The 25,481-nt window shown below is 38.8% G+C and overlaps 1 protein-coding gene across 1 annotated transcript; it reads left to right on the top strand.

Moving 5' to 3' along the window:
• Positions 1-21,583: 21,583 nt before the first annotated feature.
• LOC145041308 (vacuolar-sorting protein BRO1-like) lies at positions 21,584-25,256 on the top strand. Its single transcript, XM_078989318.1, has 7 exons — positions 21,584-22,436; positions 22,622-23,575; positions 23,676-23,765; positions 23,851-23,919; positions 24,006-24,195; positions 24,274-24,377; positions 24,455-25,256. Exons 1-7 carry the CDS (start codon positions 21,759-21,761, stop codon positions 25,019-25,021), a joined length of 2,652 nt encoding a protein of 883 aa, XP_078845444.1. The 5' UTR covers positions 21,584-21,758; the 3' UTR covers positions 25,022-25,256.
• Positions 25,257-25,481: the final 225 nt, after the last annotated feature.

Here is a 25,481-nt window from a genome sequence, read left to right as displayed (position 1 = left end):
AACCAGTATCTATACTAGTCTTATCATATCTTTTAAAACCTATCAGCAAATGTGTTTCCTCGTAATCATTCTCATTAATTATATTGAATCTTTACCATATAGATTTCAAGGTGCATATGTTCCCATCCATGTGAATATATCATTTTCAGCCTACAATCGTTAGACAATGTTTATGTCACACCCCAAACCAAAACGGCAGAAACGTATGAGGGTGGATGATTTCATGAACAATGTCACAACAAATTGAATAGTAGTGATCAAAGCAACACAACCATCATAATTATAATTGGGAAAATTACATTGTATCCAAAAATTGTTTGTTTCAATACCAATTACATTATGACAAAAGTAAATTGTGTGATGTCGTAGCGTTCAAACCTCAAAATCTTGTAGTTACCTACTTATTGATTCCCTGAGAATGCAAGTAGGTTTTGAAAAAGTGTTAACAATTAAACTGGTGAGTTCATAAGAGTTTTGTATGAGAAAAATCGGTATTTCAGAAAATCCAATATTTTATTTTAAAAATGAATTGTAAATCTTAAGCCCAAAGACCAAAAATGTAAGTAGTGTTGTACTGGAAAATAGTATTATGTAGTTTTATCATTGTATAAAACTAATTGAATGTATGTTAGCTCCGTAAACCAAATGTATTGTTAAATCTCATGTGAGTTATTATAACCGTGCTAACGATTAGTTGGCGTGCTACGACATTCTTTAGGTGTCGAAATGTTAGACATTTGTCAGGTACGAGGTAGTTAGTCCTGTATAGATCTATACACAAGTGTCACGCTCTCTTACCGAGACTTTGGTTATAATTCGGGAACTTTAGTATTTACTCAAGTAAGTACGGTGAAGGCTATGTCTCACAAAATTTGTATTAACAGGGTCACGTTTAGTGTAATGAACACTATATTTTTTTTGCAAATGCAAGTATTACTCTTCCATAGTGGTTACATAGTGTACAAATAATTATACATTTAATTAATTGTATGATTCGTGCAAAATGATAAAGTAATATTTGTGACCCATAAACTTGCATAAATGTTGTGTTGGGAAAAGGTGTAGCCATCGTATCACAAAGTCAACACCTCCACATTTTTATAAAAATTTAGATACTTTTATAAAAGTGTGGCAATTTTTATAAAAAAGAGTGATATTTTATTACAAAGTGTGATATAATAATGTATAATTACTAAATTTTAAATCATAAAAAGTTTGAAGTTTTATAGAAACCTCAATATCATCAAAGATCTCAGCACATTGTGTTATGAATATTATTTTTGCCAAAATAATATGCACATGAATTATCGAATTTTCGCGTTGATAATCATACATAGGATTTTTATTCACAAATTGCTGAAAAGCGATGCACTTTGTATTCATATTCGTAAGATGTACATTAAGAACATTAGGAACATGGTATTTATCCTAAACTCTTTGTACTAGTCGAATTGACTCGGTTGACTTTGTTCGATCCGGAATTGATGTTGTCACAATTTAGGACAAAAAAAACCAATTCAAATTTAGCTTTCCTTTATGGACTGATGTGACATCCCCAAAATCTCGGCCAGAAAAGACCGATTTTCATTTATGCTTTTAAAATAAATTCAGAGTAAATCCTTTTGATTTGAAAGAGTTGCGGAATTTGTTCCCAAAAACAAAACATGATAAAACAATGTTTACCAAAGCATTTCGTAAAAAAAATGTATTTTTCATTATATAATCAAAACTTTGGGTGTCATGTTCCGATATAGACCAATAAGCATAAACGATAACATTACAAGTCATTCAACAAGTATATACATATACAGACTTGTAAACAAAACAACTTGATGGTTCATCCATCTTACGCCCGTGCGCCACTTCCTGTAATACAAATAAAACTAAGTGGGTCAGGCTTGGGAGCCTGGTGAGCATATAGGGTTTTCAACCCACAATAAATAATTAAATTAATTATTATCAACCAACAATAACCCAGTTACCCATTCCCGTTATTCTCACTTTACGTCCCTAAAATAACTAACACAAGGGACCTAATCTAAGAATATTTTCATCGGGGTGACAACACATGCTGCGGGAGTTCCTCAGCAATATAAGTCAAATAAGACAACCATGAGGGGGATGGAATACAGCGAATGAACACCCAAGTTCATTAACACCTACAGGTTATGAGCATGCTAGCATTCCACTAGACTATCTAGAAAAGTCCGTGGTCGTCATCTAAATTCCGCTAGATGACTGGATCAAAACAACAACGAGGCCTCTCATCTGTTTATTACATACCAACTATCTACCCATGTTCTACCCAACATATTAGTAGATAAAAACATACATTTTTATACATATTTTCAAAACCTGTATAGCATGCTTGATCAATACATTTTCCATATAACAGTTGAGGCACACACACATAACACGTATTTCATATAGAAATAATCTGATATGTAAGATAGAAGAAAGTGAACATACATTCACACACATAACAACAAAATATACACATAACACGTATCTCGTATAAAATACTCCATAATTATACGTTAGGAGAAAGTAACAACACACTCACACATATAAACAACAATATACTTAATACACTCAAACCATACTTGTATTATTATTGCGTTTATGAAAGGTAGTATACACTCACTTGATCAGAAGATGATCGGACAACACTACGACTTGCAAAAGTAGTAATCCTCAGCAGATCTGGAAGATCTCTACAAAAATCGAACTTCTCGCGGACAAAGCTTCGGCTCGGAAACCGCACTTCTCAGGATCTGCGGGATCTCGGGACTTGCTTCGGGACTCGGGAATATTACCGGGGCTTCGGGGTATTTCTAGCACGCAAATCGAGGCAAAACGGGAGAGAGAATGGAGAAAAATAGCAAAGAAACTCGGCAGCCTCGCATCCTATTTATAGGAGGCTGATGCCTCGGAGTACGCGAGGCGTACTGGTCCGAAATCGTCATTGCGTTCGTCATCCGAAGTCCTCGAGTGCGAATGTCGACATCTTCGCTGTACGCGGGGCGTACTCCGAATGAGTCCGGTGACTCGCCTTCGGATAAGGCCGGATTTTTCAATTAAAATTAAATACAAGTTATTTAATAAACTTAGGAAATTCATATCTTTTTCATACGAACTCCGTTTTTGACGTTCTTTATATCCACGCGAATGTGAGACTACACTCTACAACTTTCGTTTAGACTCCGTCGGCTAATTTTGACTTTATTTTTATTATTTATTTTTAATAGGCCGGGACAGAAAATTTCGTTATAAATTCATAACTTCTTCGTTTGACGTAAGTTCTCGCCTAACTTTTTGGCGCTTTGATACTAACAACGAGATCTTCGATTCTCGTTTAGATCACTAAGGTTAAATATCACTCTGACGTAAATTCCACTTTTTACGTCATTCAGCGTTGTCGGTTCTGTCGCGAAACTTCGACAGGTCATAACTTCTTCGTTATAACTCGGATTTCGGCATTCTTTATATATTTGGAAACCTTGTTTCAACTACTACAACATTATCTAAAGATATCAAGTTTATTATACACTTAAATTTTTGACGCTTATTTTTATTCTTAATTAATCAAACCATATAATTAAGCAATTAAACACAAAACACATAATACTCAAATAATACACTTCTATTATTTCAAAACGGGTTACAAAGGTTAACCTAGACTATCACATTGCTAAAAATGGCAAGCCCAGAAACACAGGTGTTACAACTGAACTTCGCTATTCTAAATCTATTGTCGTTTGGTAGCACATGGGCCTACTAGTGCTTTCGTGTTGTCACCATCTCACACATATTGATCAATGTATTTTTACCGACCAACGTGCTTTTCTTTTGTAGTTAAATTAAAACATAGAACTCTTAATGATTGTCAACTCAACTGGAAGGTGTGTAGAAATAAGAATGTGTCAATCAAACACGACCGGTTATCAAACTCAGGTCGCGTGTTAGTGATAAATAAAAGGGTTATTATCGGTTGACTCTTGAAACTCTCAATAGGACATTATGGTCGATAACAACCTGAACTACATTGAGGGACCAGTGGCTATCCTCAACAGGATGTCGAAGAATATGAGGAACAAGAGGTTTGAGCTGGTGTGTAACGACCCAATTTTCATGTCCAAAAATTTCATTTTTAAATTGATACTTTGGAAAACATCTATGAATTTGTTGGTTTTTATACAAACAATCCTATGTGTGCATGCAACCCTATAATTGGATCTATGTTTTCACTATTAGATACACAACATTATGAACACATAAAGAAACCCTAATACTAGCATATAAGTAATCATATTAACATAAGAATAGGTTTATAATATTACCTTGATTGTTATGTAGCAATAACAATCCCAAATCTCCTTGTATTGATTTTGGAAGGCTTAGAGTCACAAGTGTCACTCCTCTAATGGCTTACAAACACCAAGAGCAAATGGAGAAGGTATAAAGAGAGAGGAGAGAGGTTAGAATTCGTCCTTAGATGCTCTAGGGATCAAGTCCACGAATTCTAAGGCCTTAGGGGTCTTTATATAGGGTTAGGATTAGGGTTTTAGTCCTTATCCTTATCTAGTTGCTTGTCCACCAAGCAACCATAAGATAAGTCTTAGAAACCCTTATCCTAGTCGAATTCTAAGGCATTATCACCTTAAATTCGTTCACCATATATTTAAGATAATCCTTACCTTATTTTGTAACTATCACATAATTACAATTCAGCCCCTCTAGTTTAATTAATTACACTTGATCACAAAATTAATTATTGACCAATAATAATTAAACAAATATGATTTCTCCTTTAATATATTATTCTTATAACATATTAATAAATCATATTATCCTCTCTCTCTCTATATATTTCTCCAATCAAGTTGCTTCGGTGAAGGCAACCCAAAAGGACCATGCACCATCGGGTCAAGTACATACCAAAATAGTTATGGACTTAGACCCTAATACAACAGAATTACCATTGTTTGATTCTATCATTTCATAAACATATTTCGTGTCTGAAAACCAAAACATAAAAACAACCATAATGTCAGAGTACAAAATCCCATAATAACTCATGGTGCGGAAAACAATGTGCGTGTATGATGTGTCGCTATTGCGCCAGCTCCTTCCCCTTCGAATAAGAGGTACCTGAAAGATAAAAGTTTCTCCAGTCTAAAAAGAAGGGAGAGTACCTTTTATGCTTTATGATATGTCTTAATGATTAAGAACCATATCTCAATTGACCCTCTAAGTGAGTTTTAGTACAATTGTATATCTAAAAAGAGGAATCAAGAATTGAAGAAATGGTTAAATCAAAAAGTCAATCATACTTCGTTCCAATAACAAGTCTTAAAGTTAAGATTGTGGCAATAAGTGACAAGTATTAAGAAGGTTTTTAACATTCATAAAATGTGGAAAGTTGTGATGTCTTGGATAAGACAAAGACCAACTAGGACCATTTTATGAAGTGTTATGATAACAACTACACTAACTCTTGAATATTTGGTTGTCAAGAAATGTTTAGGATCAAGGAGTCAGTGGGAGTATTAATGGTCTTGAAAGGTTTCAAGAACAAATCAAGTAAACCCTATCGATCATCAATAGCACACGAGTTGAGGTTTACAACCTATCGTGTTGACACTATTTTGTTTTCTATGCCATTCCAATTGAGTTAATTGTGCATATGAGTCCTATGAGTTCTCGTTTGAATGCATAAAAGGCAAGGACCTTGATCAATGGAAAGTACTTTGATAGGCAAAGGTGAACTGCTTAACTACTTGGAAGACATGGTCGACAGCTGTGCTACCATAAGGCAAGAAATCAATATTAAGAAAGTTCGGTCCATATGAGTTTGAATTTGTCGTAAACTTTGGTTTTAACAAATTCACATGGATAGGAACACATACACCATTTAAATCTAAGTGTCATAAGATTTCCTCCTTCATTAAAATGATTGTGAGGAAATGCTTTCACTAAAAAAAGATTTTAAAAGGATAGTGATTGTAAAATTGCATTCTCAAATTCGATTATGGTAACGGTATCCGTTTCCATGATTTGAGTTGTGAGGTTTGGCAATTAGTCTTAATTGTTTAGACACACATATGAACTATCTAAGGCAAAGTTGTATAAGTTCAAGAAGCTTTGATAAAAGATTATCAAAGCACTAAGTATTAGAAACATGGACTTAAGAAATTCAATAGGTATTGTTTTTATGAAAGTTAAGATGTTTATAAATACATGTCGAAGCTAGTGGGAGCATAAGTGTTATGTTTTATAATAATCATCATGATAGTGAGAGCATAAATGTTATGATTTTATGATTCTTAAGAAAGGTATTGCAAGTTGGCAATATTAATTATAGAAAACAAGAGTCATTCTTTCCAAAGTTGTAAGGATGGAATAGTTGTTTTGCTATAATTAAGGGAGAGAATATTATGCTTCATTTCAAATCGAAAGGCTTAGGTTGAGAAATGTTGATAAATTTAGTCAAAGGTACATAGTGTGTTCTTAAAATTTCGATTATGATTACGACATTCCTCTTCACAATTCGAATTTTGAGCACATAGCAAATAAAACATTATGCATTGTGTTCCATACGCTTCGGGCATAGGATCGATTGCAAATGCTTTAATATTTGACCATTCTAAAATTTTCCAAATGTCTAGAATCGGTTTTGACCAAAATAATTAAACAACTATCAAAGGACAATCCAAAGTTCGTCGAGGATTGATCTCTTGTGAGTAGTTGGAAGTATAGTATTGGAAAATATGGAAATGTTTCCATATTGGATGGACCATATCGAATTATTATGAATAGATAAGATTCTATCAAGAATGAGTTGTCATATGGAAAATATGGAAACGTGTCCATATTGGGAATTGAATATTGAAAATCTATGTCTAGATTAGAAACTTTTATGCAAAAGGATGTTCAAAGGAATGTAGTTTGAGTGAGAGACATCATATCTAAGGAATTGTATTGTAACAATCTCCGATAGAAGACTTTGTAATATCATTGACAATAGTCTTTTTGACTTTGGTGCAGTGACATTACGAAAGGATCATTGCATAAAATGTTAGAATCTAGCATATTCTATAAGTAGCAAGAATTTGATATATTCTTTCACTTATGAAAAAAGGATTTGGAGTAGTAAAATGAGAATGATTGGAAATGTGTTCAATTTGATCTATTTTACAAAGTAAGAACCATAGGTAAACATTGTGTGCATGCGAAAGAGCATGGGACAAGTGTAATAATTCAAGTAAGAAGTTGATTACCCGAAACGACAAATAATGAGTAATCGATATGGTGATTAATAAAAGGTGTTTTATTTATGCTCAAAGGGTTGAGGCCATATAGGATTAGTATTATGCTTGTGTTTCACTTTTCATGTTTTGACTTCCAGAATAATTTAACTGATTAAGAACAGTCAAATTATTCGAACGGGCCACAGTCGTTCATATGTTGGAAGTAGGTATGAATGAAGACTGTCATGAATTGGTGTGTGAATTGTCTAAAAGAGTATTAGACATAAGCAAATGTTTGCTGCAACGTTCATGAGTGCTTATGAATATGATTTGAGCATTGGATCAAACCCACGCTCACTTGGATCACTCCAAGAATTGTATCACGAGTGACTGGTGAGACGATAACATCTTATATTCTTGAAACCGACATGTGTGAGTTGTACCTTTTAAATCGGTTGCACATTGATAATATGTAAACGCACCACTAACTTGGTGTTATAAAACATATTGTTGTGTGTGATTCGGTGAGTGAGTACAAGCAAGCATTTTATCAAAGTTTATCCGTTCCTTTTTATCCAAAGTAGGATAAAAGCGATATCTTTGGGCCGATCGATTATTTAGTGATGACAAACGTAAATGCTCAGCCGGGCTAGGGCTAATTTGATTTGTTCAATTAGTCAATCGTCATAAATCGGGAATCGAGAAATAGTACAAAGAGGATGATTTGAAATCATGTCTCATACGATATCTATAATGGATGAATATATGATCCCTTATCTAACGGACACGCGTATCTTATAGGATCAGAGTTGACAGTGGCTTTAGAAAGCTACAAATGCAGATCAGGATCTAAAGTCATACTCATAATAGTTATTAGACTTATCCAAGTGGGAGACTGTTGGATTAATGTCTAAGTCCATAACTATTTTGGTATGTACTTGACCCGATGGTGCATGGTCCTTTTGGGCTGCCTTCACCAAAGCAACTTGATAGGATGAATTATGGAGATAAAGGATTATATATGATTTATTAATATATTATGAGAATAATATATTAAAGGAGAATTCATATTGTTTAATTAATATTAGTCAAGAACTAATTGGTAATTAGTTTTGTGACCAAAAGAGATTAATTAATCTAAAGGGACTAGAATTGTAATTATAAGATAATTGCAATTTGGGCTATGGATTGCCTTATATTAAGGAGTGGACGAATTCTATGGGAAAGCCCATGAGGAAATCGTCCAAGGCCTTAAGGAAAGGAATCTGTGGGTTGCTTAGGGCTTAAGCATCCAAATTAGGGTTTCCTTGTTAGATAATCCGAATAGCCTAACTATATATACATCCCTTATGACCCAAAAACGTGGCTAAGCATCCTTCTAGGGTTTCACACGTTTTTGGGCAGCCTCCATCCTCTCTCCTCTTCATCCTCTTACTCTTGGTGTTTATGAACCATTAGAGGAGTGATATTTGTGACTCTAAGCTTTCTAAAGTCAATACAAGGAGGAATTGGATTGTTATTGCTACATAACAATCAAGGTAATGTCTTAAACCCATTCTTATGTTAATATGATTACTTGTATGCTAGAATTAGGGTTTATAGTCTTGTATAACTTGCATGTACAATAGAGAAACCTATATCCAAGCATTAGGGTTTGTATGAGCACATAGGATGTTCTTATGACCTAAACCCATCAGTTGCTACTTGTCATCACTTGTCTCTATTTAAGAATGTGTTGTTGTCTTATTGATTTGTTATGAAACCTCTCAAAATTGCACCTAATAAAGGAGGACCCATCCCTTCGAACGTACTACAACCCCAGGTGGCGAAGAGCCGAACAGTCAACCATCGCATTGTAAAACTTGTATAGGTTCGATCTATGGTAAAGTAAAGACATACTCTTTCGAAAGTAATGGTGGCTAGGAATGGCTTCAGTCGGGTCATCGATTCACCTTATGGTCGACTTGCTTGAATCGAAGATCCCTCCTCTTCCCGGCCGGTTGTGACTCGTATGTCCAGCCAACGACTATCGATTCCAAACGAATCCATAGATTCTTCTACCATTCGACCAGATCTTCTAGATTGTATTCTCATTTGAGTCGTCGTTAGTTTAATGGGTGGGTGTGGTGGTACCCAATGGCAGACCGTAAGAGGGGCGGGAGAGGGGGGGGGTGGCCTCCCTGATCCCGGTTTTAAAGTTTTATATATATATATATATGTGTGTGTGTGTGTGTGTGTATTGTTTTTATATTAAACGATCCAATGATCACTACAATATGCTAATTACCCCCTAACTTTAAGCTTATATATATATATATATATATATATATATATATATGTGTGTGTGTGTGTGTGTGTGTGTGTATTGTTTTTATATTAAACGATCCAATGATCACTACAATGTGCTAATTAGCCCCCCTCTCCCCCCCCCCTCCCAACTTTAACCTTTTATATATAAGTTATACAATTTACTTATCAACCAAGAATATGAATTAAAAAACAAGTTAAACATACGAAAACCTCTGATAAAATCAAAAGAAATCGTACCTAATTAAACTAGGAAACAATCCTTCAACTCTTTAGAAAATAAAATATTGTAATCCAATATACATAATTCTTAACTCAAGATTTGCGTTTAAGAAAAACATTAAGACCTAGAAACTTTCGAAGCCAGAAAACGTCTAAATCTCACCGGAAACTTATGAATTTCACCGGAAAATGTCCAAATATCTCTGGACTATCGCTTCTCCGATGTGCGTTATGCCGTCCACCGGTTGCCGCTCTCCGCCTTTCCCTCTAATAGTTTCAGATATCTTCCTCTTAAGAGTAGTCTACACTATATGTATTTTCCGAGCTTTTACAATGTTTATTTCTTTTTTTTCTCTTTTTTTTTTTTTCACTATATGAAATAAGAATATAATAATGCTTGAAAGTGTCAACAATAAATGATGTGCCTAATGCAGTGTGACTATTGATATTTAGTACATCCTACACTGTAAAAAAAAAATTGTAGATCTTATTAATTGATAACATTTACTTTAATTTACGGTTATCACTTATTGTTTTTGAATTGCAATATATAAAAACAATATAAAAACGTTAAAAGTAAAATATTTATTTATTAGTGTACGTTGGAAATTTACACATATGAAAATGATAAAAGTAATATATTTATCCATTAGTATATAATGGAATTATGGAATAGTCAAGATTAAAATATATTAATTATTTAAGCTTGCTAGTATTATTAAAAGAAATTTCATTAATTATCTGCTATAGTGCTATACTTTATTTATTGATTTTTAGTTTATTTTATTATTTATTTTTTTAAAGAGAATGTTTTATTTATTAATTGCTATTTATAAGAAAAAACAACCCACGCATGGTAACTTTTTAAAAGAAAAACATGTCAATCTTAGTTAAAATCCGAAAAAGCCATCAAATATTTTTATTTTTTTATAAGTATTGCTTTCGGTTCCCTAGTCATAAAGACTGTGTTCCTCCCTTGGTGGTACCGTCGACGTGTGCGTTCTGCCGACCATCGCAGCTTATGAATAAAAAATTATAATCCAATATACATAATTCAAAAGAAATCGTAACTAATTATACTATGAAACAATCCTTCAGCTATTTAGAAAATAAAAAATTGTAATCCAATATACATAATTCTTAAATCAAGATTTGCGTTTAAGAAAAACATTCAGACTTATAAACTTTCGAAGCCAGAAAACGTCTAAATCTCACCAGAAACTTATGAATCTCACCGAAAAATGTTGTAACGACCTAAAATTCAAGACCACAAATTTCTTTTAATAAAACATTACTTTAAGCAAAGTCATTATTCCAAAACATAATCAAAGTATTAATTTTCAAAACACATATTCGTTATCAGAGTAAACATTCCCAGGCTGTCTAATCTATGGTCTATGCCATGCGATCACACCGAGCTCTTCCCTCCGCTACCGGACGTACCTGAAACCAAAATTGAAAACCGTAAGCACGAAGCTTAGTGAGTTCCCTACCCTACCACATACCATGCATAACCACATATTACACATACTGGGCCACGCCCGCTAACCTGGGCATCGCCCCCTGCCTCGGGCCTCACCCGCTATAACGGCCCCGTTGCTCTAGGCCCTGCCTGGCTTCGAGCCCCGCTCGGATACAAATCTGTTTCACTTAGGCCTCGCCTGTCACAGGGCCTCGCCCGCTAACAAATAATAACACATAAGCATATCACAACATATAAGCTAAACTCATACGACTGATCCTATCCTAAGGCCTCGCCTATCCTGCTACTGATGAGTCATGGAACCCCGTCCACGCTCCTACTGGTAGTGAGATATGGGCCCAGCCCACTCTCACTCCTTCCCTAACTTGGGCCTCGCCCCTGTTCTGCTATTAATGACATGTGGAACCCCATCCACACTCTGTTATTGGTGAGATACGGGACCTCGCCCACACTCACCTCCCTACCAGGCACATACATGTATCACACAGACAACAAGTATAAACTATCATATAAACAAATCCTTGGGCACCTACCCGCTATTAATGGACCTCGTCCTGAATATCATACTAGCATACTGTGCCTAGGGCTAACCCCCGGGCCTTCTACTCATAACTACATGGGCCGGCATTGTGGCCTTAGACCCATTCACACAAAGGGAAACTCACCTCCACTGGCTGGACTTGATGATGATCTTACTAGCTGCTGCCCGACAACTCTCTGAACTCCTGCTCCCCTTGCTCCCCGAACTACCAATATCAAAGCAACACTGAGTCTAACTGACCCCCGAGAGACAACCAAGTCAATGTTGTTCAAAGTCAAAGTCATGGTCAAGGTCAACCTCCCAGGTCAACCCTACTCGCCGAGTCAACTTACTGACTCGCCAAGTTCATATATTCAGAGTCCCTCCTTTCGCATCTAGACTCGCCAAGTCAGTCCATGACTCGCCGAGTCTACCGATTTCTGAGTCCTGACCTGTCCAACTCATCGAGTCTCCACTCGGCTCATTAATTCGAGTCTCAACTCGAAGGGTTTGGGTTTTCGCGACCTGACTCGCCGAGTACAAGGCAATCTTCATCTAACTCGACGAGCTGTTCATACCACTCATCGAGTTGCTCCTACTCTTCATGCTACTCTCTAAGTCCACTCAAAGGAATCATCGAGTCCATTCATATCTCCTTACATGCAGAGTACTTTTGAGTCATGCATGGACTCCAAACTGTAGATCTACTCTTCCCAAGTCTATTCCTCACGTAAATTTGCAAACTTTACGTGTAGAGGAGATCTAGGCAAAATACACCATAAACTAGGGTTTAAGGCAAAGAGGCTCCATAATCAACTCATGGGCAAATTCTTTATGCTTCTCAAGACCATAATATGCTTAGATCCAAAGTAGCAACTTCAGATCTGGCTTATAACTCAAAAGGGGTAGCTAATCATGGCTAGAAAACCCCCAAAACTCACAACCATAATAGATCTAAAGGAGGGAAACGACTTATTACCTTCAATAACTCAGAAAGCTTCCCCAATCTTTAGCTCTAAGGCCAATCCTTGAAGTTTCAATGATTCCCCTTCTTCTTCTTCCTTCAAATCACCCAAAAATGGCTTGGAAGCTTGAATGAGCAACAACGGGGCTTAGGGTTCGATGTTCCGAGTGAAAGAGGCAGTAAAGGAGCCCTAGGGGAGAGAATGAGACGTTTATATAGGCTCCAAGTCCCGAATTTAGGGTTTTCCTTGCACAGACCAGACTCGCCGAGTCGGTCACTTACACCTCGACCCGGATCCCGCTCGGACTCGCCGAGTTCCTCTTTGGATTCGCCGAGTCGCCCTTTAAAATTAGGGTTTTCTTTCCTTTCTTGGCCTTCCAGACTTTGGGTGTTACAACTCTCCCCCACTTAAACTAGACTTCGTCCTTGAAGTTTTCTATGATCTACCGCCTGCGATTTGCCTCCAATACCCCACCAATTATTCTAACACCAGCTGCCTACCTTCGTTGGCCTTCCGCTCAGTCATTCAGACTAACGTCAATCCTTGCGGATAATAATCTCGGGTCAACCCTGACCCTAAACATTCTGGAAACCCAAATTACTCAACCGACAATCCTTCTTGTACTCTCCGAGTACTACAACTGAACCCATAGGGGTTCACCCCTTTTTTCCTTGCGCGATTTCCTTGCCTTCCCAAGGCAATGCTCCATAACCATCTATTTCCTCTGCTACTGTGAAGACCCTGTCTTCACCAAATCTATTACTCCCGCTACTCCCAGTACGGGTCATTATCGCCAGTATCCACTGGGCATTCTTTCTACTATCATTTGGTGTCGAGCACCCCACGATCAACTAACTGAATTCCACCATACGCTGCATACTCGCACTGCTACTGACTGGAAATCCTGCTATTCCTTATCTGGCTTCCGGATGAATTGAGACCACCCTGGTCCCTACCAACCTATCAATATCTGGATTACCGGCTCCCACCGATCGCTAACCCAACCCAGCTACTATTCGCTCCCAACGACTTTCGAAGAAACTTTGACCACCTAAAACTGCTCAATCTATCCTGCCATGCATGCACTACAATTTCCTGGGATCCCCGATCCCCTATCTTGACTCTAAGGTCCCAACCAGGTCCCACCTGTGCTGCTAAAACTCACGGGCCTTGCCCACGGGTCACACCCGCCCCTATCATTCTAGTCTCACTTGCCTAACTACTCTCTCACGGGCCTCGCCCACGGGTCTCACCCAACCATACTACTGAGCAACCCTGCTCTCAGGTCTCACCTACACTACTACTCTCATACGGGCCTCGCCCCTGGGTCTCACCCACTACATCCTAGAATGGTCTCTCCCCAGGTCTCACCTCTCTAGGGCTATACAAGAAAACTCCCTATCATTCTCATCCATTACCCATTCCTGATCCCTATCTGAATGCTAGGAGATAAGGGCCTCGCCCCAACTCCGCCAACGAAGCTACTATGGAATGCTACGACTTACCCGCAGTCTTACATCACCTTCTATCGCCGTCTGCTAGTGAATGCTACGGCTGCCCCGTAGTCTGACAACACTTTCCACCACTGACTGCTAGTGAATGCTACGGCTGCCCCGTAGTCTTACAACACTTCCACCACTAACTGCTAGTGAATGCTACGGCTGCCCCGTAGTCTTACAACACTTTCCACCACTAATTGCTGCTCAAGAAGGTTGAGGCTCTCCCGTCGCTCTTCCATGCTCTACATGCTACCTCTACCACTGCCTACTAACACGAAAGCATCCAATGCTATCTGTCCTCAAGATCTTCATTCTGACTCACACAAGTCCTACAAGCGATCCTTCAACCTGAATTCCGAACCACATACTAACCATCACCAATACACACACTGGCTAAGGAGTTTCTCAAACTCGTAACCCTGAACTCTTCAATCATCAAACGTTGTACCACTTCTTTTCCTTCTCGGAGGCTGCGCACTCATTCTAGATCTGCGTGCTCTTACCTTTGCACGCTCTGAGGATTCTCCCCCACTTCGATCCTGCTTACACCTCGCTGCTCAATGAATAGAAATCCCAATCCTTGCTACCATTCCATAATCAAGCTGCTGAGGAATCCCAAGCTTACCATAGCTAGGGATCTAACCAGTCCATTTCTAAAACTTATACGACTCCGAACTAGCAAGACATACCGAGTCCCTCCAAGGCATGCTACAGTTACTGCATCCTAAGCAACCTCCCTCAATAAGGCACATCCCCTAGCTACCATTCAAATATCCAAGGTATGCAGATGGCATATAACTCGATCATAATCAAGCCGCTCAAAAATAAAATACTCATACTGATAATGATACAGAACCATAACAATATAATCATGCACAAATAAAAGAACTGAAAACGGAAGTCGCATACTTGCAACGTCCGGCGCTGCTCGCGTCTCTAAGGTAGCCATCTGAAAAGCCCTGCCTCCTATCGTAGGTGCCTCTGCACGACCCTGACGGTCGTCTGTGATCCTCAAGGTTGCAGGGGCAGGTGCCATCACCCGTCCTGCTGAAAACAAACTGGGGCACCGGGCCTTCTTGTGGCCCCGCTGATTGCAGTGAAAACATATCGAGTATGATCCCTGAGTGGTGGTAACAGTACAATCCCTGCTAAAATGACCAGTCCGACCACACTTGAAGCAGCCAGACTCACCACCACTACCACTCCTACACGCGCCCCCGTGCGCCCTGCCACACTTCCCGCATCGACTGCGGTCCCGAAAATCCCTCGATCTCGAATTCGATCCCTTGGGCCTTTTTCCCGAACTCGCGGCTACCTGAACCTCACCCGGTTTCCTCTTCCGTATCTGCTTTAAATCAATTTCCCTCTCCCTGTCCCGAGAAATCATATCTTCCAGCATCTTACAGTCGGACCTGCTCACGAACTCCCTGATGTCAGCCCTCAACATCTCGTGATATCGGGCCTTCTTCATCTCCTCATCCGCGACATACTGCGGTACGAGAAGAGCCCTCTCCCTGAACTTGGCGGTGATCTCCGCCACAGTCTCAGTGGTCTGCGTCAAATCCTGAAACTCCCGTGCCAACTGCTGCACCTCAATAATTGACGAAAACTGCGCCCTGAACCTGGCTGAAAAATCACCCCAAGTCATTGCGTCCAACGTGGCATCATCACCCAAAGCATGACCAATCTCTTCCCACCAATCCCTCACTTTGTCCTTCAGGAGACAGGAAGCGAGTCTAACCTTGTCCTCCTCAGGACACCGGCTCGTACGGAACGCGTTGGCAACATCAGCCAACCATCTGCTGCTAGCGATGGGGTCCCTAGCCCCATGATAATTTGGTGCCCCGCAAGCCCTGAACTCCCGAAATGTCAAGGTACGCGCTCCCATCAATGCCATCATCTCAATACGGAAGGCTCCCAGCCTCTCATACAAAATCTCCAGTATACCCTCCTTGACCGTGCTAAAGATCACAGGAGTCTCGTCTAGAATACTGCGCGTAACCTCAGTTGATATCAACTCCCTCATCCGCTCCTCGAGCTGCTCGACCCCTGAACCCGAGCCTGATCCGCCCACTGGTCTCTCCCGCAATGTCACCATGCTGAAACATATAACATAACCACTATCAGAATACTCCTCACTGCTGCAAGACCAAACATACGCACTACCAGGTTCTCGGTCTTGTCTTGGCCTTTCCCAAATCGAGTACGGATCCTCTGCTTTCAGTAGTACGGGCCCATACTACCTTCCACATCTATCCGTACTTTCCTCAAGAACTGCTTCGACTCCACCAGGTCCCTTTTCTACTACTACTGCTCCCAATACTATCTCATCCTAGGCTTACCCTAGGGAAACCTCTGACTCAACTCAAACAAGTTCTCAGCTGCTGAAGGTCTCCTTGTGATGCCAAATAGCCATCACTTGGGTACCATCACATGTGATGAGGCTCAGATAATCCTTCAAGTAAAAGACTCGTCCCTACAACGGTTGGACTCAAACAAGAGCTGCGCAATAGGACCAAATCCAACACTTTGAGATTATTCAACCCTGATCACATGTGACGTGCCGTATCTACCTAATGGCTAACTCCCATCACTCAGAATCCCACAATGTACAAAGCAAGCAACATTCAGACAAAGGGAAAATCTAACCATAACATACTTAAGTAATCATAATATCATACCAAGAATTTGAACTAGCATGCAACACAACCTCATAAACTCAGGCATAACCTAAACAGGTTATCCTACTACTATCTAGTCAACACTATTATGCAACTCAAAGCACATATAACAGGCACATAAGGCATCCTCCCTGGATCCTTAGTCCTAATCTAGCATGCTGTTCTATTAACTGATAATCAAAACATGGACTTGTGTGGGTATTTTGGGGTACTTACTTTAGCTCGGTTGATTGCATGCACCACACCTCTTTTCTCTTTTCAAAGTTCTTTTCTTTCTGAATTCTTTTTGCTTTTCTAAAACTGTTTTCTTTCTCAAAACTCTCTTTTTTACAAAACTGTCTTTTCATTTTGAAAACTTCTATACCAATTCCTCAGTTTGAGTTCAGACACACCCGAGGGCATGTCCGAATCCCTCAAACCAAGGCTCTGATAATGACTTTGCTTAAAGTAATGTTTTATTAAAAGACATGTTCGTTATTAGAGTAAACATTCCCAGACTGTCTAATCTATGGTGTATGCCATGCGATCACACCGAGCTCTTCCCTCCGCTACCGGACGTACCTGAAACCAAAATTGAAAACCGTAAGCACGAAGCTTAGTGAGTTCCCTACCCTACCACATACCATGCATAACCACATATTGCACATACTGGGCCACACCCCCTGCCTCGGGCCTCACCCGCTATAACGACCCCGCCGCTCCAGGTCTTGCCTGGCTTCGAGCCCCGCTCGGATACAGATCTGTTTCACTTAGGCCTCGCCTGTCACATGGCCTCGCCCGCCAACAAATAATAACGAATAAGCATATCACAACACATAAGCTAAACTCATACGACTGATCCTGTCCTAAGGCCTCGCCTATCCTGGGCCTCGCCCTTGTCCTGCTACTGATGAGTCATGGAACCCCATCCACGCTCCTACTGGTAGTGAGATATGGGCCCAGCCCACTCTCACTCCTTCCCTAACTTGGGCCTCGCCCCTGTTCTGCTATTAATGACATGTGGAACCCCATCCACACTCTGCTATTGGTGAGATACGGGACCTTGCCCACACTCACCTCCCTACCAGGCACATACATGTATCACACAGACAACAAGTATAAACTATCATATAAACAAATCCTTGGGCACCTACCCGCTATTAATGGACCTCGTCCTGAATATCATACTAGCATACCGTGCCTAGGGCTAACCCCCGGGCCTTCTACTCATAACTACATGGGCCGGCATTGTGGCCTTAGACCCATTCACACAAAGGGAAACTCACCTCCACTGGCTGGACTTAATGATGATCTTACTAGCTGCTGCCCGACAACTCTCTGAACTCCTGCTCCCCTTGCTCCCCGAACTACCAATATCAAAGCAACACTGAGTCTAACTGACCCCCGAGAGACAACCAAGTCAATGTTGTTCAAAGTCAAAGTCCTGGTCAAGGTCAACCTCCCAGGTCAACCCTACTCGCCGAGTCAACTTACTGACTCGTCGAGTTCATATATTCAGAGTCCCTCCTTTCGCGTCTCGACTTGTCGAGTCTACTGATTTCTGAGTCCTGACCTGTCCAACTCACCGAGTCTCCACTCGACTCACTGATTCGAGTCTCAACTCGAAGGGTTTGGGGTTTCGTGACCTGACTCACCGAGTCCAAGAACAGACTCACCAAGTACAAGGCAATCTTCATCCGACTCAACGAACTGTTCATCCCACTCGTCGAGTTGCTCCTACTCTTCATGCTACTCACCGAGTCCACTCAAAGGACTCGTCGAGTCCATTTAGATCTCCTTACATGCAGAGGACTTTTGAGTCATGCATGGACTCCAAACTGTAGATCTACCCTTCCTAAGCCTATTCCTCACGTAAATTTGCAAACTTTACGTGTAGAGAAGGAGATCTAAGCAAAATACACCATAAACTAGGGTTTAAGGCAAAGAGGCTCCATAATCAACTAAAGGGCAGATTCTTTATGCTTCTTAAGACCATAATATGCTTAGATCTGAAGTAGCAACTTCAGATCTGGCTTCTAACTCAAAAGGGGTAGCTAATCATGGCTAGAAAACCCCAAAAACTCACAACCATAATAGATCTAAAGGAGGGAAACGACTTATTACCTTCAATAACTCAGAAAGTTTCCCTAATCTTTAGCTTTAAGGCTAATCCTTGAAGCTTCAATGATTCACCTTCTTCTTCTTCCTTCAAATCACCCAAAAACCCAAAAATGGCTTGGAAGCTTGAATGAGCAACAATGGGGCTTAGGGTTCGATGTTCTGAGTGAAAGAGGCAGTAAAGGAGCCCTAGGGGAGAGAATGAGACGTTTATATAGGCTCAAAGTCCCGAATTTAGGGTTTTCCTCACACAGACCAGACTCGCCGAGTCCCCTTGGCCGACTCGCCGAGTCGGTCACTTACTCCTCGACCCGGATCCCACTCGGACTCGCCGAGTCGCCCTTTAAAATTAGGGTTTTCTTTCCTTTCTTGGCCTTCCAGACTTTGGGTGTTACAAATGTCCAAATCTCTTTGGACTCTCGCTTCTCCGATGTGCGTTATGCCGACCACTGGCTGCCGCTCTTCACCTTTCCCTCTAATAGTTTTAGATATTTTCCTCTTAAGAGTAATCTACACTATATGTATTTTCCGAGCTTTTACAATGTTTATTTTCTTTTTTCCTCTTTCTTTCTTTCACTATATGAAATAAGATGATGATATCTGAAATTGTCAACAATAAATGATGTGTGTGGTAGAGTGTGAATAATGATATCTAGTACATGCTACACCGTAAAAAATCTATAGGTCTTATCTTGTATTTTTATTAATTGATAATATTTACTTTAATTTACCATTGTTTTTGAATTGCAATATATCTAGTACATGCTACACCGTAAAAAATCTATGGGTCTTATTTTGTATTTTTATTAATTGATAATATTTACTTTAATTTACCATTGTTTTTGAATTGCAATATATTTAAATGGAATTGGAAATGATCTTGAAGAGTCAGAAGAATATGAGATTCTACTATTCACCAATTATAAAAAAATCTATAAAATAAGTTGTAAACTATTTTCTTTTATTTACAGAATTTAATATCGTAGATTTGAAGCTATATATATATATATATATATATATATATATATATATATATATATATATATATATATATATATATATATATATATATATATATATATTCCAAGAATCTTCTGGATTCAAGTCAAAGAATCCCCCATGGACAAAGTTGTTACTAGACATATTGAAAGAGTGGGTCGATAGAAATCTCCAAAAAGAGGTTATTTTTCATTAAATAAACAACAATGTATTTTACCCAGAATTCTGGTAATAGCAACATACTTTGATTTTTAATTGTAATAGAAATGTACTTATAACTTCTTCATGATTATTAGAGTAAAAGTCAATGTGTGAGTAGATTGGATTTCTTTTACAAATACTCCATGTGGAGTTTGAATTTTATGCTTCTAAAATACTCCCCAAACAAATCTTTATGGCTTCATCGATTACTCATATACCAAACTGTTCTACATAGTAACAGTAACTAACAATCTTAATCAACAACAAACTTTACAATGGAATACCCTCCAAAACACCGCAAGCCGGGGATCATTCCCTAGTTTATATGAAAAAACAACCCACACTTGTTAACTTTTTAAAAGAAAAACAAGTCAATCCTAGTCAAAATCCGAAAAAACCATCAAAGATTTTTATTTTTTATAAGTATTGATTTCGGTCCCCTAGTTATAACGACCGTATTTCTCCCCTGGTGGTACCGTCGACGTGTGGTTCCGAGTAGTAGTGTTTCTAGCGGGTTAGAACATTTAATTGTTTAAGCGACTTTGTAAACCCGCGAGTGGATTTTTATTTATCTTTTTTTTTTTTTGATTTAATATAATTTTTTATAATTTTATGAAAATGAATACTCTATAGTTCATTTAATTAATATAATTTTATTTGTAGAGTGGATTTTTAATTGATTGTTATTTTTAATATTATTTTAGATTTTTTTGTTTCAAATTAGCAAAAAATTATTTTAAATGAAAAAATATTATGTTTTATTTTATTTTATCTTTTAACATTTTAATTAAATAAAAAAGAATGATGTAACAAACGAGTTGAAAAATATAAGATTTTCATGTGTTGTTGGGTGAAAATGATGAGAGAGAAGATGAAAAAACTGATGTAATAATAAGTTGAATGAATTGGGAGGAAAAACTTCTTACTCTCTAACATAAGGAGTGGGTCGCCAAAGTTAGGGTGCTACGAGGCGATACAATCGTTGAACACTATCGCTGTTTGGTTTCCGATTTTAAGCAAAAAAAAGAAGGGAAGAGAAAAAAAACAAAGAGAGAAAAGAAAAGAAATAAATAGAAATGAAATTTATTTTTTATGTTTTTGGGTTGAAAAGAAGTTGAAGAAAAATTAATTATTTTATTTTTATCTTTTTAAATCATTCCAAAACGGAAGAAAAGTTATGACAAAATATCATTTATTTTCCTCTAACTTTTTAGTTTTTTCCCTTAATAAAATTCGAAAATACAATTTTTTTTTTTTTTCTTATTTCCAGTCACTTCTTTCATTTAAAATAAAAATAAAAATGAAAGATGCTACCATTCCTGTTCGCCCAAAGGTAAAATGTTATTTTAGTGGTTTCATAAGTTGTAAATCATTAATTAAACCGCGTTAGATTCTAGAGTTTCCTTTCCAACTAAGAAAAATCGAAGACGACTAGATCAGAATTCAGAACCCACACAGTTGCAGTGTTATCTGCGTGAAATCAAGCATCCAATTGACCTGGTAATCAGCGTTATCATCCGATCCGTCATCGATTATGGCTGCTCCGGCGTCGTCATCGGCGACAAACATCATGCTCGCAATCTACGAGAAGAAAACCGTCGCGGTCGATCTTTATCGTCCTCTTCGCAACTACATAGTCTTCAATTACTCCGAGCGCGAGGCTCAAAACCTCGAAGATGACCTCGAAACCCTAAAGGAGATGCGCAACAACATCGAGCGTTCCTCAGCTGCTGACTCCCTCCCCGCCCGCCGCGATCTTCTTCAGAACTACTTTAAAGCCCTAACCGCTGTCGAATCGAGGTTTCCGATCTCCTCCGACAAGGACCATGTCAACTCCGTGACGTTCACGTGGCACGACGCTTTCAAGAATAAGAACAAGGCTTCGCAACAGAACATTCACTTGGAGAAGGCAGCGATTCTGTTTAATTTGGGTGCGGTGCATAGTCAGATTGGGCTGACTTTTGATAGGTCGACGGTGGAAGGGAGACGGCAGGCTTCACACTCGTTTATTGCTGCGGCGGGTGCTTTTGCGTTTTTGAGGGATAATGCGGCTACGAAGGCGTCTATTGGGAGTTCGACGACTGTGGATGTTTCAGTGGAGTGTGCAGGGATGTTGGAAAGGTTGATGCTGGCTCAAGCGCAGGAATGTGTGTTTGAGAATACCATTGCTAAAGGGAGCACTCCTGGGGTTTGTTCCAAGATTTCCAGACAGGTAGGTGTTGATCATTTTTCGTTTAATTTCTTGTTTAAATTCTTTATAGGTGTGTTGATCTTGTGCAATATAAGCTACCGCGTCAGAATTAAGTAGTTGCATCATGCAAATGGCTGACACAACCCTTATGAACCTTACTTAGAAGCTTAATCCATCTTACAAAAGTGCAATTTGTTCAAATATAGGTGGGTCTCTTTTATGAAGAAGCCCTAGCTGCACTTAATGTTGCACCTCTTACCCAACACTTTGACAAGACATGGCTGTCCCATGTTCAGCTCAAGGCAGCATTGTTTTATGCAGAAGCTTGTTATAGATACAGTTTAGAGCTCCATGAAAAAGAAGAAATTGCAGAAGAAATCGCACGTATAAAAAGTGGCATCGGTGCTTTAACAGATGCCAAAAAATCATCTCCAAAGGGTGCAGCACAACAAATACTCGATGCAATCAACAAGCTAGAAACCAATCTGAATCGTAACCTAGAAAGAGCCATGAAAGAAAACGACAGAGTCTACCTAATGCGGGTCCCACAAGCCAGTTCTTTACAACCTCTCCCAGCATTCGCAATGGTGAAACCTTTAAACATGAACGAGGTGTTGGACGCCAGCAAGGACAAGATGTTTGCAAGTCTTGTCCCTGACAGCAGTGCAAAGGCACTCTCAAGGTACACAGAAATGGTGGATGACATCATTAGAACTCAAGCTGAAAAATTACAACAAGGGAGTGAGCTTGCACGTGTGAGTCTGAAAGAAATGAACTTGCCTGATTCGATTCTTGCATTGGAAGGACACTCTGTTTTACCAACTGCTCTTTGGGAAGATGTTGAAGCAGTTCAAATCAGTGGAGGTCCAGCTGGCTTAGAAGGAGAGCTTCAACAGCTTCGTGATTTGAAAAGGGTTAACCATGAGTTACTTGTGCAAACAGAAGAGCTTCTTCAAAAAGAAGCAGTAGAAGATGGACAGTTTAGAACCCAATTTGGGACTCGGTGGACTAGGCCTCAATCTGCTACTTTGACCAAAAACTTACAGGATCGCTTGAATAGATTTGCAGGAAATCTAAAGCAGGCTGCAGAAAGTGATGTTAAAATTGAACGCTCAGTCAGAGAGAATATGGCTCTCATGTCTATTCTAGATCGTCGTCCTGTATGTTTTCTTGAAAAAAAATTTTAGTTTTTAATTTTTTTTTTTTATTTTATTTTTTATTTTATTTTTAAGATTGATACTTATTCTGTTTATTTGCTAGATTGAATCAGCCCTTCCAACTTTGGCTAAACCAATCATGTCATTGGATGCCAATGAAGATGCTGTAGTGGGGACCCTGAAACAGAGCTTGGTAATACTACTTATATCGTTAGTTATACACTTACCATGTTTTTTTTTATTTTTTATTTTTTATTTATATAGTTTTTGATTTGCAGAGGCAATTGGAGACACTAGGTGCTCAAAGGGCAGGTTTGGAAGACATGTTGAAAGATATGAAGAGAAAGGTGTGTTTAATAATGTTTTTTTTAATCTTTACTGGAGTTGGTGTATATAATGTTTTATTTTGGAATTTTGTATCGATTGGATTTAGGATGATATACTCCCGAAGTTGATGACATCCACGGGTTCATATGAAGATCTTTTTAGAAAGGAGATAGCAAAATACAATCAGATATGTGAAGAAATATCTCAAAACCTTCAAGCTCAGGAACAGTTACTGATACATATTCAGGGTCAAAATCGTCAATTTGCAGGCACCTTCAACATCGAGGATTACAAAGGTAATCTATTTGATCTATTCTCTAATAATTCATGGATTTATTATTAATAAAAATAATATTATGTTTTATGTTTTACAGCTGCTTGTGAGAAATGCTATAAGCATATTGAAGCTGCGGTAGCCAAGTATCGAGAAATCAAAGAGAATATTAATGAAGGGCTAAAGTTTTATGTTACCCTTCAGGTTTGAATTTATTATTTATTTATTTACAAAAATCATTTCCTGGACATGAATAATAATAGTATTAATTTTTGAAACAGGATGCAATCACAAGTGTAAAACAGCAGTGCAGTGACTTTGTGATGACACGAAGCATACAATGCAGGGAAATGATTGAAGATGTACAAAGGCAAATGTCAGGTCTCAGTTTTCAAGATGGAAAAAATTCAGTTAATAATAATAGTAACAATAATAATTACAATTACCCTTCGGCTGCACCACCACAAAGGCCCTCCTCCCAGCCAGAATCTGGCCCTCAGCCACCTTATTACCACCACCACCAGCAGCAACCGCCACAAGCACCACCAGCAGTATATGCTCAGGCTCAGCACCACCCTCCACCACCGCAACAACAGCCTCCCTATGGTGTTCCGCAACAGCAGCCGCCACCGCCTTATCATGGTGGATCGCCGTATCCGCCACCTCAGCAGGGCGGCCAACAGCCACCAGCTGGCGGCTACGAATACGGTCAACCTGCTTACCCTGGTTGGCGGGGCCCGTATTACAATGCACAGCAGGCCCAGCAGCAACCGGGGTCGTTTCCAAGGCCACCTTATACGGTTTCTAATCCTTACCCTCCTAATCAAAGTGGCTACTATAAACAATGATTTTGTTTTGTTTTTTTTTTTTTTTTTTTTTTTTTTTTTTTATTTATTTTAATTGTGAATGTTTTTTGTGGTATTTGCTTAAAATAATATTGGTTGACTCGATTTACTTAGCTTCATATTGCAGTTGCTTTACAAATTTATATGTAAAGAAGTTGCATACTAAGTAGACGATTGAGTTGGTGTGTACAAAATTATAGGCATCATGAATTAAATGCTATTGTTGTGCTTAGTTTTATATGTTAATAATGATCTGATATTCCAATATCATTCTTATTACGTTATGTTGTGTTATAGTGTTGCCGTTTTTGCTAATACTCTTGTGAAAAGAAAGCCTCCTTTTTTGCCTGATGTTATTATACTATTCAGGGTTGCCTAGGATCTAAGATTTGTAGGATCATCATAAGATCGTATAAGGATCTGATCTCGTTTTTCTAATTTGGTCTGCAGTGTGAAGTTTAAT

Source organism: Lactuca saligna, chromosome 4 (genome assembly GCF_052625555.1).
Source record: "Lactuca saligna cultivar CGN05327 chromosome 4, ASM5262555v1, whole genome shotgun sequence".
Taxonomy (NCBI): Eukaryota; Viridiplantae; Streptophyta; class Magnoliopsida; order Asterales; family Asteraceae; genus Lactuca; species Lactuca saligna.
Note: the sequence above shows the minus strand (reverse complement) of the source record. Positions and strands in the feature narration are given on the sequence as shown.